The following is a 13636-nucleotide window of genomic DNA, read 5'->3' on the forward strand; positions in this document are numbered from 1 at the left end:
TAATAAATGCAACACTTGTCCTTCTAATTGGATAAAAATGTCCATTATGCTATGAACAATTATATTATTTTCAATATGTTTTAGTATTTTACTTATTAAATCATCATTATATTAATTTATTATTAAAATTAATTTAATTAGTGAAGAATTTAAATTAAAAGTTGAGTATAAAATTAATATATATACATATATATATAGTATATACACAATAAATATAATATAACCAACAATTCATATACGCTTTTTAAAATAAATTGACAAATATATATATGCTTAATTAAATATTTTTAGAAAAGAATGAATACTTTTATCACTTACTTTAGAGAAAATATGTTTTAAAAATCAGTATATAATTACTCATTTTTATCTAAAAGAATAAATAGTTAGTAGTTTAATTTTATTACTAAATTAACAAAATCTTTTATAAATTTTTTTTGTGAGTTTATTGTACTCACTCATTACTTAACTTTCAGTTTGTAAATAAAAAATTCGAACTATATTTTATTTTACTATAAATAAAAAATATTTTTTTCAATTAAGATAATTTTAATTAAACTTAAAATGAAAAATTGCTAAACACAATTCTTTGAACTAAATATATATATAGCACAAGGGTAATATTGTCTAAAAATTTAATTGTAAGGTGTAAATGTTATATTTGTTAGTTTAGAAGTAGATGTTGCATGACAAATAGTTCAGAAAGATAAAGTGTATCTTACCCTAATAAAAATGGACTAAAATAGAAGAAATCAAAACAAATTTTAAATTCATTTAAAATCATTGATAGTTATACCACTCTCCTATAAAGTTTAATTTAATTACATATACATCTTATATGACGTGAGAAATCACCTTTAGTATTATTGATATTTATTTTTATCCAACAAATAAATTTATTTATTAATTAGTGCTAACATCAGTAAAAAGTTGAATAAAAAGTCATATTTATCCCAATTGACTTGCCGATTTATTGTAGGTGGAACAAATCTTTTTTAATTAAACTATGCTTATAAAAGTAAAGATATACCACTTTAACATGCTTTAGCGTATAAAGATGTGTACTTCGACTGAAAATAATTCATTTAAATTTCAATAAATCAATCAAAAAATAAATTTTAAAAATAAAAATTCATATAATTACACCAAATTACAAAAATAATAATAATAATAATAAGTCCCAAATTCGATAAAACTCAACTCGAATCTGCTCTACTGTCCAAAACCTCGTATCGTGGGCATAAGTCCACCAAGAGAATAATCAATACCACTCACACATAACTCCATACCGTTCCATCTTCTCTCCATTCCCAATGTCTCAAAACCCACGCCCACCTCACGTGCTCATCTTCCCTCTACCTCTCCAAGGCCCCGTCAACTCAACCCTCAAGCTCGCCGAGCTCCTCTGCCTTGCCCACATAGACGTCACGTTCCTAGTCACCGACCACATCCACGCCCGCCTCCTGCGCCACTCCAACATCCAAACCCGCTTCAGCTCCTACCCGGGATTCCGAATCCAGACGATCTCAGATGGGCTGCCGGAAGCCCACCCCCGGGGCGACCGCTTCCTGGAGCTCTTCGACTCCCTGAAGAGCAAGACTAAGCCGCTGTTCAAGGAGGTGCTGCGCTGTGGAGGGTTTTCCTGTGTTATAGCTGATGGGATTCTGGGTTTTACTTGTGACGTTGCTAATGAAGTCAGGGTTCCGATTTTCTATATCAGGACGATCAGCGCTGCCTGTCTTTGGGTGTTCTTCTGTATTCCCAAAATCATCGAAGCTGGAGAGATTCCTTTTGAAGGTTAGTCATAGACTCATACGTGGAGAAAATTCTTTGTGTTCTTGTTTTTTTATGAATTATTGTTTTATTAGGTATGTTAATATATTAATTTTTACGACAGTTTCAATTTTTAAATGTGTTAAATCCTTTATAAGAAATATTTCACCTACAGGAATGTGTAGGGGAAAACTGCTAGCAACCTGCCTGATATTGCAAATTTGCGAGTTATCTCTAATGAAAAAAAATAGCAATTTATGATTGTGTATTTTTTAAATTACAGTAATTTATTTATTGTATTTTTCGAAAATACAGACGATAAATTGCTATTCTTTTATAATAAGAGAATATAATTTGATCATTTGTAATACTGTTTAAATTGCATTAAACGGGTTTTTGAAGATATTATGGACATAATATTACATGCTTCATCTTTTTTAACAATTAAAATTTTCTAGATAAAATGGTTTTGGACAAAGCAAATATCAAAATCAAGAATTCGGACAGTGGAGAAGAGGGTTTTTTATTTTTCCCTTCCTTTTAGGGTTTGTGGTTATCTTTTCATGTTCTTCTTGATGTTGATGGAAGACCTGCCATTATTCATTAAATCGGTTAGTTGTATTTTACTCTACGTGAAAATGCTAATAGATACCCAAAAAAAAGATTAAATCAAACCATCACTAATTTTGCTTGATTCATAAAATTAGCCATCTAATTGTAGTTAGGTGAAGAAATTAAAACCAAAAATTGTGGAGTCTTAAATTATAACGGGCGATTGGAACACATTTGATACGTGTGCAAAATGAAATTTTTATTATATTTGTTTAATTGAATGAAAAATGAGAAATATAAAATAAATAATTGGTCAAAATTTTAAGTAATTAGAAAAAATGGTTATTTGTGGGATCTAAACATAATTAGGGGCATTTGAGACACTCTGAAATTTGTCAATCATGGTAGTTACTTTAAGGTTCTCCCCCTTGATGCCCATGTGTGCATAATTTAAAATTTTATTATATTTATTTAATTACAAAGACAACATAAATAAAGTATAGAATTGATTGGACTTAATATTTTATATTTATTTTTAAATGTGTATATTTGAAGAGATGGTCTGATAGTGCGGAAGCAATAGAAATTGAAGAATAAAGAAGAACGCGTCTCCAATATTCTGAAAACTCGAAATTGAAAGATGCTTAAAACAAGGCTGAAAACAGACTACATTTTGGACCGTCACAAAAACCCATGAACCCGGTCCAAAAATATACCAACTCCCTAGCAATAGTATAGAAAAATACCAAGCCAAACAATAACCATAAAATATATGAAAAGTAACTCAAATCGGCTAAAAAAATAGGAAAATCTAAAGAAATGCCCGTAGGGTGATCTAAACAAATGGTGGCCCTCAGTACAATAGAAGTGGGAGGTTGGATTATCCTCTCGAAGACGATTGAAACGTTTAATAAATCGCCTCGTAACTCCTCTCAAATCAAAAGTTATGACCGTTTGAAATTCTACTATTAAACTACACTGCAAGGCACTACACCTTCAACTTCTGCCTATCCAAATGCTTCCAGAATGCATCCGCCTTTTATTCTACATCATGCTCATCTTGTGAAGAAACAAATATATTTGAGGGTTTTCTAGTTAATCAAAAGATGGTTACTCCAAATCCCTCACACTTATAAACTAGTATGATAATTTATTTTTTGTCCTGTAACTACAAAACTATATAGGGTGATACAGTTTAGTCCTTTCATTTTGAAAAACCACATTCAACGTGTGTTCTTCACGCGTGAATGAGGCTGGTGAGATGTGGATAAATGGTTAATACACGCATTCTTGTTCCATGATCCCTAATTTGCCAAATTCCCCTCTTTTTCTCTAAAGCGCTCATTTTTTTCCCAATTCATTGGAAGAGCTAATTTCTCGTCCTAATTCATCAATTGAGGCTTAATGTTTCTTATTCATTCCTACATGAAACCATTTAATTCGGCCTCATGCTTTCATTTTTCGCATAAATTAAGTTGTCCGATTACTGTCTTAGGTCTTGGCCGGTCGGGTCTTGGATAAAATAAGCTTGAAAATCATGTCATAGGATGTATGAACTTATAAATAAGTTTAACCAAACGGTGCTAAATTTTCTGGCAGAAGTAGGCTGTTGTCTCTCACCAATCTCCAGTTTACCATGCTGGAAATTGCAAAGCAGATCTCTTTTACTTTGTTGAAAAGCTAGAAATGCACACGGTTCATTTAGTTATAGAGTAACCTTTATAGGAGATTATTTGTCACCTCTAGATGTTAAAATTTGGGTTCAATTGAACCCATTTTGAAAATAACAATCTATTAGTAGGGTACATTATTCGAATTAAGTTGAACAAACTATTGCTCAAATTTTGTTTGAATTATTATCAAACTTAAAAATGGATTTGAATTTGGTTTCATTATTGATTTAATCGACCTCAAATGGGCTTTGATTAGATCAAACATAAGTTGAACTTGAATAATTAAATATTTTTAAGTATATTTTATTATTTTTATAGTAATCTAATCGAGCTAGAGGCGAACTCGAAAGTCTGTCGAACAAATTTTTTTGGTTCAAGTTTAGTTTGTTAAGTTTAACAAATCAGGTTCAAAGGAACATTTATCGATCGATTTCAGTCGAGTATCAAATAGTTTGATTTATTTTCCCGGCACTATCTATGAGCCAAGAAATGCCTGATTCCTTTGCAGCCAAGTTCTAAGTCATCTTCATATTTTTTTCTCCCCTCCATGCTTTAAGACAAATTAAAGGCCTTGTATCTGTTGCTCACATTTGCAACTACATGGCTGATGCGTATATTCTTATAGCTCTTTTCTATTGTAGGAGATGACTTGGATATATTGGTAAAGAGTGTTCCAGGCATGGAAAGATACCTCCGGCGTCGAGATTTGCCGAGTTTTTGTCGGTCCGGTGATTTAGCTGATCCAAATATTCAACTGTATAAGACGGAGAGCGAAGAAAATCCCCGAGCCTACGGTCTCATTCTCAACACATTTGAGGAACTCGAAGGTCCAATTCTTGCGGAGATGCGTAGCATGTGTCCAAATATTTATACCATTGGACCACTCCACGCGCATTTGAAAGCCAAACTAGCGGCAAAAGCAACGTCGCCGACAGCGTTTTCAAATAGCTTATGGGAAGAGGACAGGTCCTGTATCGCATGGCTCGATTCTCAACCGCCCAAGTCAGTGATCTATGTGAGCTTTGGGAGTCTAGCAGTTACGACAAGCAATCAACTAATGGAATTCTGGCACGGTTTGGTAAATAGCGGCCAACGTTTCCTATGGGTCATAAGGCCGGACTCTATTGCAGCGAAAAGCTGGGAAAGTGAAGTTCCGGTGGAACTATCAAAAGCTACAAAAGAGAGGGGATACATTGTCGGTTGGACGCCTCAAGAGGAGGTCTTGGCCCATCCGTCTGTTGGAGGGTTTTTGACTCACAGTGGATGGAACTCGACTCTGGAGAGCATATACGAGGGGGTGCCGATGATATGCTGGCCCTATTTCATCGATCAACAGGTAAATAGTAGGTTGGTTGAGGAGGCGTGGAAGCTGGGATTGGACATGAAAGACACTTGCGATAGAAGTATAATCGAGAAAATGGTCAGGAGCCTTATGGATGTGGGGAAAGAGAAGTTTCTGGAGAGGGCCGATCAAATGGCGAAATCGGCTAAACGATGCTTGAGCAACGGTGGGTCATCGCATAATAATTTCGAGCGTCTTGTAGAAGACATAAAGTCAATGAGCGCACCAGTCCCTTATGAGTGATTGTTCGCTGCCGGTTGTGTTACTCCTCTTGTGAGTTATCACTGGGAGGCTGTGTGATATGATTAAACTGTTTGTTTCTGTATCGTCTGATGAGTTGAATGAAATTTTTCACCATAGTTGCAAGTGTGGTGAGTTATTTGTTTCTATAGGAGTGTGAAGAGTTGATGGCAAAAAGATAATAATTCCATCAAGACGGATGGCGGATGGAATCATCTATTCCCATTGTCCGTTACATTTGCTATTGCTTTTATGGATTAATGCTACATGGACAATCTTAAAATTCAAAGATAATGATACGAGTTCTGGGTAAGAGATAGAAAGTACTCAGCAAAAATTGTGGGTATGAGACAGAAAGTATTAGGTTGGTCGAATTAAACCAATTACAAAGTAAATGTATCATATTTACTATGTGATTGGTCATTTTCACAAAGGGTGATTTTCACAAAACAACTAATTTGAGGTTACTTAAAAAAAAAATATGGACTATTTTAAAGTTGCAATTAGATATCGAATACTAAAATAAATTTTACCCATAAAAAAGGAACGCCAATTATTTGAAGGGTAAAAGTGAAGTATTAACAAAATAGTGAAAGTGTTTGTCTCTTGACCTAAAAATTAATGAGTAAAAGATAAACTAATGATGTCTTAGTCTAATGGTTAAAATTCAGATTTCATAAATAAGTTTGAGTCTTGCCAGTTATGTGAGTATTTATATCACTTAATATTAGTTAATCGCAATTTATTTTATTTTTCTTTGTTGTATTAATGTATTGATGATTGATCTAATTTATTGCCTAATTTATTGGGGTAAAACGCATAAAAACCCCATGTGTTTTAGAAAGTCCACTAAAAATCGGCCTTTGTTTTAAAATAGACTAAAAATTCCTCTGTGTTTTCTTAAATTTAGCTCAATCGCCCATCTCCGTAAAGTCTAATTAACGGCATTAATTTTTTTTTTAAAAAATAACTGTTACACCCTTACTTAATATATATTATTTTTCATTTTAATGACCGTTGAATCTATATTGATTATATAGATCTAATAAATTAATCTTAACCGTTGAATTCTAAATTTTTATAAAAAAAATTAAGAGTTTAGATTTAATCGATAAAAATTATATATTATAAAAAAATTAACACCACGCCCCCCACCCCCCTCCCTTTAGGGGTGGGTTATGATTATTAGTTTGAAATAATATATTTTTATAAATTATATATATTTTAAGTATATATTATAAGTATGAATTATTTTTCTTCTAACAATATTTTAAATTTTCGAAAAATGTAAAATTGATAATAGAAATGATAGTCTCAAAATCTAAATTTTTCTAAAAAACAATGAAATTTGTTGGCACTAATTTTTAACTTTTAGACAAATTATAATTGGCTCCTCTAAAATTTGTCATAATTATAAATATTTATAATTATTTAAAAAATTATAAATAATTTAAAAATTAATGATCGTTTAATAAATACATTCTTATATAACCTGGTATTTATTAGATAAGCATTAATTCTAAAAAATATTTATATTTTTTTTCAAATAAAAAAAAATATTAAAAATTATGACAAACCTAAATGTATTCCTTAAGTACCCTTTTTTCGGACCGTTTCTCTCTCTTAATTTAGTTTTACATTTTCAATATATATTCTCTATATATAAAATATCTATATAGCAGTAATTTAAACATTTATTAGATAGATAAGTAGATAACCTGGATAGAAACTTCTCTCTCTCTCTCGTTTCTTTCGATCAAAGAGAATCAGCTCCAAGACCTAAATTTTCAAGAGTTGATCCATCGCCGGTCCGTCTCCAAGCTCCGTCGTCGGTGTCTCCGGACCTTAGAGCACTGTCGTCGCCTCCGGCACACCTCAAAGCTCAATTGTTGCTGCCATCGGGGCCATCCTTGTTCTTAGGTACTCTCCCTCGTTTTTCTCACAATAACCCCTCTCTTTTCTCTTTCAAATAAGCGTATAAGCATTTTGATTGGGTCTTGTGAAAGTTGTGCAATTCATTATAAATAATAAGATTCTATTATTGTGGTTTGAGAGTGAAATTTTTTATGACTATTATTAATTGGGAATTGTTGGTGGAGGGAAAAGTAAATTAGGGGTGCAGAATTGCAATCTATTTTTTGCGATTTTGCTGTTAACTTCAAGTATTTGTTGTTAAAACATAGCTAGATTGAGCCCCTTTTGTTTTGCTGTTTTTTGGTTAGACAGAAGCAGCGTTGCTGTCTCTGTTTGTTGATAAATGAGGTAGCAGATTTCGTTACTAAAGCATCTCGCGACGAATATTGCACTTATTGTAACAAATTTCTTCCCTACTAAAAGGGAAAATTCTTCAAGTGCAAGTTCCAGTTTTGTGAAGTGTGGTAGCCGGACTCTAAGTGTATATGCTTACTTGTTTTTTCTCTTCTCGCCTAACTTGTTGGGATTGCGAAGAATCCTTGCCTCTTTCCCATGGCATCTAAGTTTGGCTGCATGATTATAGTACAAAAATTTTGATTTTGCCTTCCGGGATGGCCCTTTAGGTGTTTGATTCGGGGTTTGTTATTACCATTTAGGTTATATCTTCAGCATATTCATATTCTTTTGTTTTCTTTTTAGGATGCTGAGTTTGAGGCATCCTCTGGCCACTATCAGTATGAGATTAGATTCAGTCAAGCTTGGGAGGAATCGCTGTCCATGTCTGGTGGTAAGCTTTTTGTTAGAGGGACATCCTTTTTGTAGCTTTTTTGTTTTTTTTCTTTTTAAACTTTGTATCAGTAATATTAGTGCATTTCCGAATTTTTGTGTCTTCCTTGTAATGGGAGATTATGACTTGGTAATCGATATGCTATTCAACTTTTAATTGTCTCGTTCTCTTCTGTTGTCGGACAAAGTATAATTTGTGATTTACATCTTTATTGAAATTGTAGACAGTAGATTGTCCTGAGGCCAGAAGAAATATTTCTTAGCTACACTCCTGATTAGTTGTGAGTGCACGCATTGGGGGTATTGTGTGAACAATTCTCGGTGGTAGCTTGAGTTCAACTTAAGTCTGACTCAACTAGAGCTCCAGTCCAGAATGCGCCTGTGAAACGAGAGTCTCGATCACTAATGATATCTTTCAGCTGTCCCCAATATTTAACAATAATCTTAATGAAGAGACAGTATGAAGTTATAATAAGATGAAGATGGGATTTGCTTGGGCTGTATATGACAGGCAATTCGATGTGGGACTGATTGCCCATGAGAGGGCATCAATAATAACTGCAGTAGCCGAATGATACTTATGATGTGGTATTATGGCAAGTTGATATCGTCTAGGGGATCTCTTGATTTAACCCCTGTAATGGATTAACTTGTTTATTGGATAAGAAAAGAAAGAGGGTTGTCGCGGCATCTTGCAGAGGTTTGAAGATGGACATATTTAAAAGCTCGGCTCAACAAAGAAAGTGGAAAAACTGGTTAAGTGTATGACCTTTAAGAGATTGGAAAATTTCATGAACTATTTGGGAGAATGAAGGGAACGGAGAGCAAAGAATATTTCCGAGATGTGGGGTAGCTGATTTTTTGTTTGTTTCTGATGCTAGGTGTAATATATCCCTGATAAGATTATCCACTCAGGACACTTGTTTTCTTGCTATATTTTTCAGGAATGTGCTGCTAAAGGTCCTCGACCAAGATATCCTCGTGTATGGAGAACAAAAAAGAAGATAGGGACCATTTCAAAGTCTCTGAAGCTTGTTGAATGTGTAAGCTGATTTTCCTATTTTTATGTCTAGTTCAAAGTAAACAGCAGTGTTTGATTAATTTCCACCGGTGTTGTAGACTTGTTCTATTTTCTTGCCAGTCAGCTTCTTGAAAAACAGAGAAGTAATTCTATTTCTGTCTGGCATTTTAGATAAAGGGATTATCAAATGTCAAAGAGGAAGTATATGGTGCACTTGATTCTTTCATTGCTTGGGAATTAGAATTCCCCTTGATCACAGTGAAGAAAGCTTTAAAAAACCTTGAGAATGAAAAGGAGTGGAAGAGGATAATTCAGGTATATTCATCCACATTTTCTTTTTCCCTCTCTGTTTTTAGCTTGGAATTGTTTGATTCAGTTATGAATTGCAGTGCAGGTGACAAAATGGATGCTAAGCAAAGGTCAAGGAAGAACGATGGGGACCTATTACATATTGCTGAATGCTTTGGCTGAGGATGGAAGGCTTGATGAGGCTGAAGAGCTATGGCTGACATTATTTTCCGAGAACTTGGAAAGCATGCCACGTATCTTCTTTGAAAGAATGATTTCTATCTACTATCAACGAGAAATGCACGAAAAAATGTTTGAGGTACCCCCTTTCAACTTTTACCATCCCATATTTACAGATTCTTCATGGGTAACTAATAAGTAATTCGATGTCATTCCTCATTAAGTTCAACGTTCAGACAGGATTTCTTTTTACGCACGTTTCAAAGATTTATTACTACATAAAAATCTGTTGCTCAAGTTGATTGTTGATTTCAATTGTAGATATTTGCAGACATGGAAGAGCTTGGTATCCGGCCGACTATGTCAATAGTTACGATGGTTGGAGATGTTTTCAAGAAACTTGACATGCTGGACAAATATGAGAAATTGAAAAAGAAATATCCTCCACCAAAATGGGAATACCGCTATATTAAAGGTAAGCGTGTCAAAATTAGAACAAAATACCATGTCCAAATTGATACCGATAGCAAGGCAAAAACATCTGCTACAGAAGCTAATAGTGAGTCATGGGAAGTGCATGAGAATACAGATGTTAGTTTTGATGACTGTGATGAGGCTGATAACTTTTATCTGCCTGAAACTGCTGGCTCATCCAATACAGATTGACAAATATTTGTGTATTCCTTAACAGTTCCACATTTTCTCATACTCAATTCAGAAAATTATTTCTCCTGCATAATATATCAAACTTTAGAGTTGTTTATGAAAGATCTTCAGCCATCTGTTGAACATTGTAACAAGATGAATAAACACTAAAAAGACCTGATTGATTGGGATAATTATAAGTGGGTTTAATTCGATTTGGTATTTTCATTATTGGAAAAGGGAAAAGAAATTTGTGTAAGTCCAATTTTCTTGTTGGTTTTATACTCAGTGATTACGTCAATTGTTTGGGTGTGAAGTCTGTCATAATATTACATTTAGATACCGTAATTATGGATCTAATTATCCTGAACAATTTTTTTGGGATAAAATTGTAATATTATAATGCTTATAGACATACGAAATTATCCAAGTAGCAATTCATATCGAGGGCAATGATGTATAATCTAATTGTCAAAGATGAGGTATCATGATTATGAGCTCATGAATTCGAATTTTATGAATATGTGGATTGTTTTCTTAATAGTAATTATTTTCTTACTGCATGCATGCTACCGATAATTAGTATATTAATTGTATATAATTAGTATATTAACTGTATTGTGATTATGAGAGAGAGAGAGAGAGAGAGAGAGAGAGAGAGAGGGAGGGAGGGAGGGGGGGGGGAGGGAGGGAGGGAGGGAGGGAGAGAGAGAGAGGGGGGGGGGGGGGGGGGAGGGAGGGAGGGAGGGAGGGAGAGAGAGAGGGGGGGGGGGGGAGAGAGAGAGAGAGAGAGAGAGAGAGAGAGAGAGAGAGAGAGAGCAATTATGAGAATGATGATGCATTTTATTTCCTTGGAGAGTCGAGAAAAAAGAAAATCTGGTGCCATTTCGGTTCTTGTTTGATTTACAATAGCATTACAAGGTACACGCTATATGTGTGTAAAAAATTTAAAAGTCATAAATAATTAAGTCTTTTATCGATCTGGATACGTATGTAAAAATTTAAAAGTTATAAATATTTAAGTCTTTTTTTATTGATGAGTTAGATATTTGTAGTGAGATAGTGGCTTCAAAACATAAAATTGTACCAAAAGTTGAGGGGTGTGCAAGTTTGAAGTGTATCTTAGTGAATTTATTGAGAAAAAATTTATAATTACTATTTTGATTAAATTTTATTGAACGTGTTAAATAAATTAAAGAATAAATTTAGATATTTAAAAGTTGGTACCACTACAATGTTTATTTTATAATAGTATATATGTGCAAATAAAATTGAACTACCACCCCACTTTCGGGGAATGAACTTAAAAAGAAACCTAAACTAATATATAATACATTTGTCAAATGATTAGTATAATTTCAAAAGAGTGTTCAACAAAAATATACTATACCTATCATATAATTTGTTGACTTGGTCCAAGCTCGCTTAATTTGGATAAGTATTTCTCTACTTTTTTCCATTAGTTTTATTATTTATTTATGAGTCAATTACATTTAAATTTTTTTTGAAAATACAAAATTACACATTTTCAAAAATATCTAAAATTATACTTGCACCCCCTTTGGAGAGTTTTATGTTTGCAACTATATTTCTTTCATTAAGGTTTGGACGGAATATGCTAATCTCAACAAAAAGTAGATAAATTTTTAAATTTACGCCTCATCAACATTTTGTATAAATTATTGACAATATGACTAATTCTAGTCATAAACGGTTATATTTTATCCAATGATATAATTTGGAAGAATATATGATTATTGTTACACCATTTTTACTTTATACATGTTATATGTACCCCTTACAAGTATAAAAATATTGCTAACGTATTAGTATCAATAAATTATACAAAATGCTAAATGCGGGGTAAAATTGAAAGTTTATTAACATTAATTTATTTTGTCCAAACTCTAATAGAACGGGTACATTTACAAACTTTATTCTCGAAAAAAATACAAATTTAATTTAAAAAAAATTAAAATTTAACATGTTCTTAGATGAGTTCTAATATACAGGAGCCATAAAGAAGAAAGCATCTAAAGCTTGTCTATTTTGTTTGAACTTATCTTTTTCCCAGACCTACAGTACGTGTGGATTGGGTGATGAAGGAGGGGGAAACCCTATAGGATAAAATGCCCTTGCTCTACTATATAGGCTGGCAGCGGCATTGTCCGCATAATATTTAAAAATTAAAACTATAAATATTTATTAGAATTTGTTATAAAATAATTTATGATAAGCAAAATAATTAAAGAATCAGTAAAAATAAAATAAAATAAAAAGGCTTTGAATGAAAAAAGTGAAATGAGAGATAAGGGGTGACAAAATTAAACAAAAAGAGGTTAGTGGAAAGAGGGAAAGAAAAATGAGATAAGAGATAAGGACAAAATTAAGAAATAAATAATGAAGAGGTTAGTAGAAAAAGAAAAAAAAGAGAGAAGAACTTATTTGGTATTGTCTTGTTAAATAGGGGTAATTTTGTTAATGTATTTTATTGGGACTTTGTTAATATTAGAAATTTGTGGCACATTTTGTGTGTGTAATTTTTTTTATATTAGTTTGAATAAAGTATTTATTATTTGATAAAATATATAGAAATAATGAATTTATTAAAAATGATGACAAAAAAGATACATGAAATTATTTTTTTTAAAAGAAAGAAATAATTATCAAAAGATAATAGAGGATTGAGAAGTTAGAGGGAAAATCTCATTTTGGTCTTATAACTTAGGCCCTGTTTATTTTTTGTCCTAATATAGGAATTTCATTTTAGGAATAGTATCTTACATTTTATGTCATTTATAGTTCTGTCGTTAAATAATTAACAGAAATGACCACGTGAGACTCACATAGCCATTAAGTGCGCCATTTTAGAGGGAAAAGAGGAATGTGCATTTCACAGAAAAATCTCAATATTGATTTCATAATTTAGCCTTTGTTCATTTTTTGTCCAATGATTATAAGATTCTTACTTTAAGGACAGTAAGTTACGATTTTTCTCATTGATGTCATTAAGTATTTGATGAAAATAGCCAAGTGATACTGATATGGACATTGATTAGTTGGGGCGTGAGAAGCACATGCTTTGTTTTTTGAGGAATTATATCTGCAACTTTTAGTAAGAGAAGTCAAATAATAAAATTAGGATTGATATAATTTGGGTTCTTTCAAACTCATGAGAATTAAAGGTCTCGTGCTAAAAATATGACTTCATCAAGTGATTCAGCC

General features: G+C 32.6%; 2 protein-coding genes across 3 annotated transcripts; both read left to right on the forward strand.

Annotated features, from left to right (window-relative positions):
* Window positions 1-1222: 1222 nt before the first annotated feature.
* LOC105160929 (7-deoxyloganetic acid glucosyl transferase) lies at window positions 1223-5724 on the forward strand. The gene is made up of 2 exons (XM_011078456.3): window positions 1223-1794; window positions 4637-5724. Exons 1-2 carry the CDS (start codon window positions 1311-1313, stop codon window positions 5578-5580), a joined length of 1428 nt encoding a protein of 475 aa, XP_011076758.1. The 5' UTR covers window positions 1223-1310; the 3' UTR covers window positions 5581-5724.
* A 1540-nt stretch (window positions 5725-7264) lies between these two features.
* On the forward strand, window positions 7265-10449 carry EMB1417 (Pentatricopeptide repeat (PPR) superfamily protein). Of its 2 annotated transcripts, none has more exons than XM_011078457.3 (6): window positions 7265-7497; window positions 8191-8278; window positions 9222-9320; window positions 9470-9613; window positions 9693-9905; window positions 10088-10449. In XM_011078457.3, exons 2-6 carry the CDS (start codon window positions 8192-8194, stop codon window positions 10430-10432), a joined length of 888 nt encoding a protein of 295 aa, XP_011076759.1. In that variant the 5' UTR covers window positions 7265-7497; window position 8191; the 3' UTR covers window positions 10433-10449. The 2 variants fall into 2 exon arrangements, with proteins under 2 accessions (XP_011076759.1, XP_088735516.1); XM_088879390.1 differs by lacking the exon at window positions 7265-7497 and adding an exon at window positions 8502-9121.
* Window positions 10450-13636: the final 3187 nt, after the last annotated feature.

The sequence above is a fragment of the Sesamum indicum genome, linkage group LG4 (genome assembly GCF_026168435.1).
Source record: "Sesamum indicum cultivar Baizhima isolate 11 linkage group LG4, ASM2616843v1, whole genome shotgun sequence".
NCBI lineage: Eukaryota > Viridiplantae > Streptophyta > Magnoliopsida > Lamiales > Pedaliaceae > Sesamum > Sesamum indicum.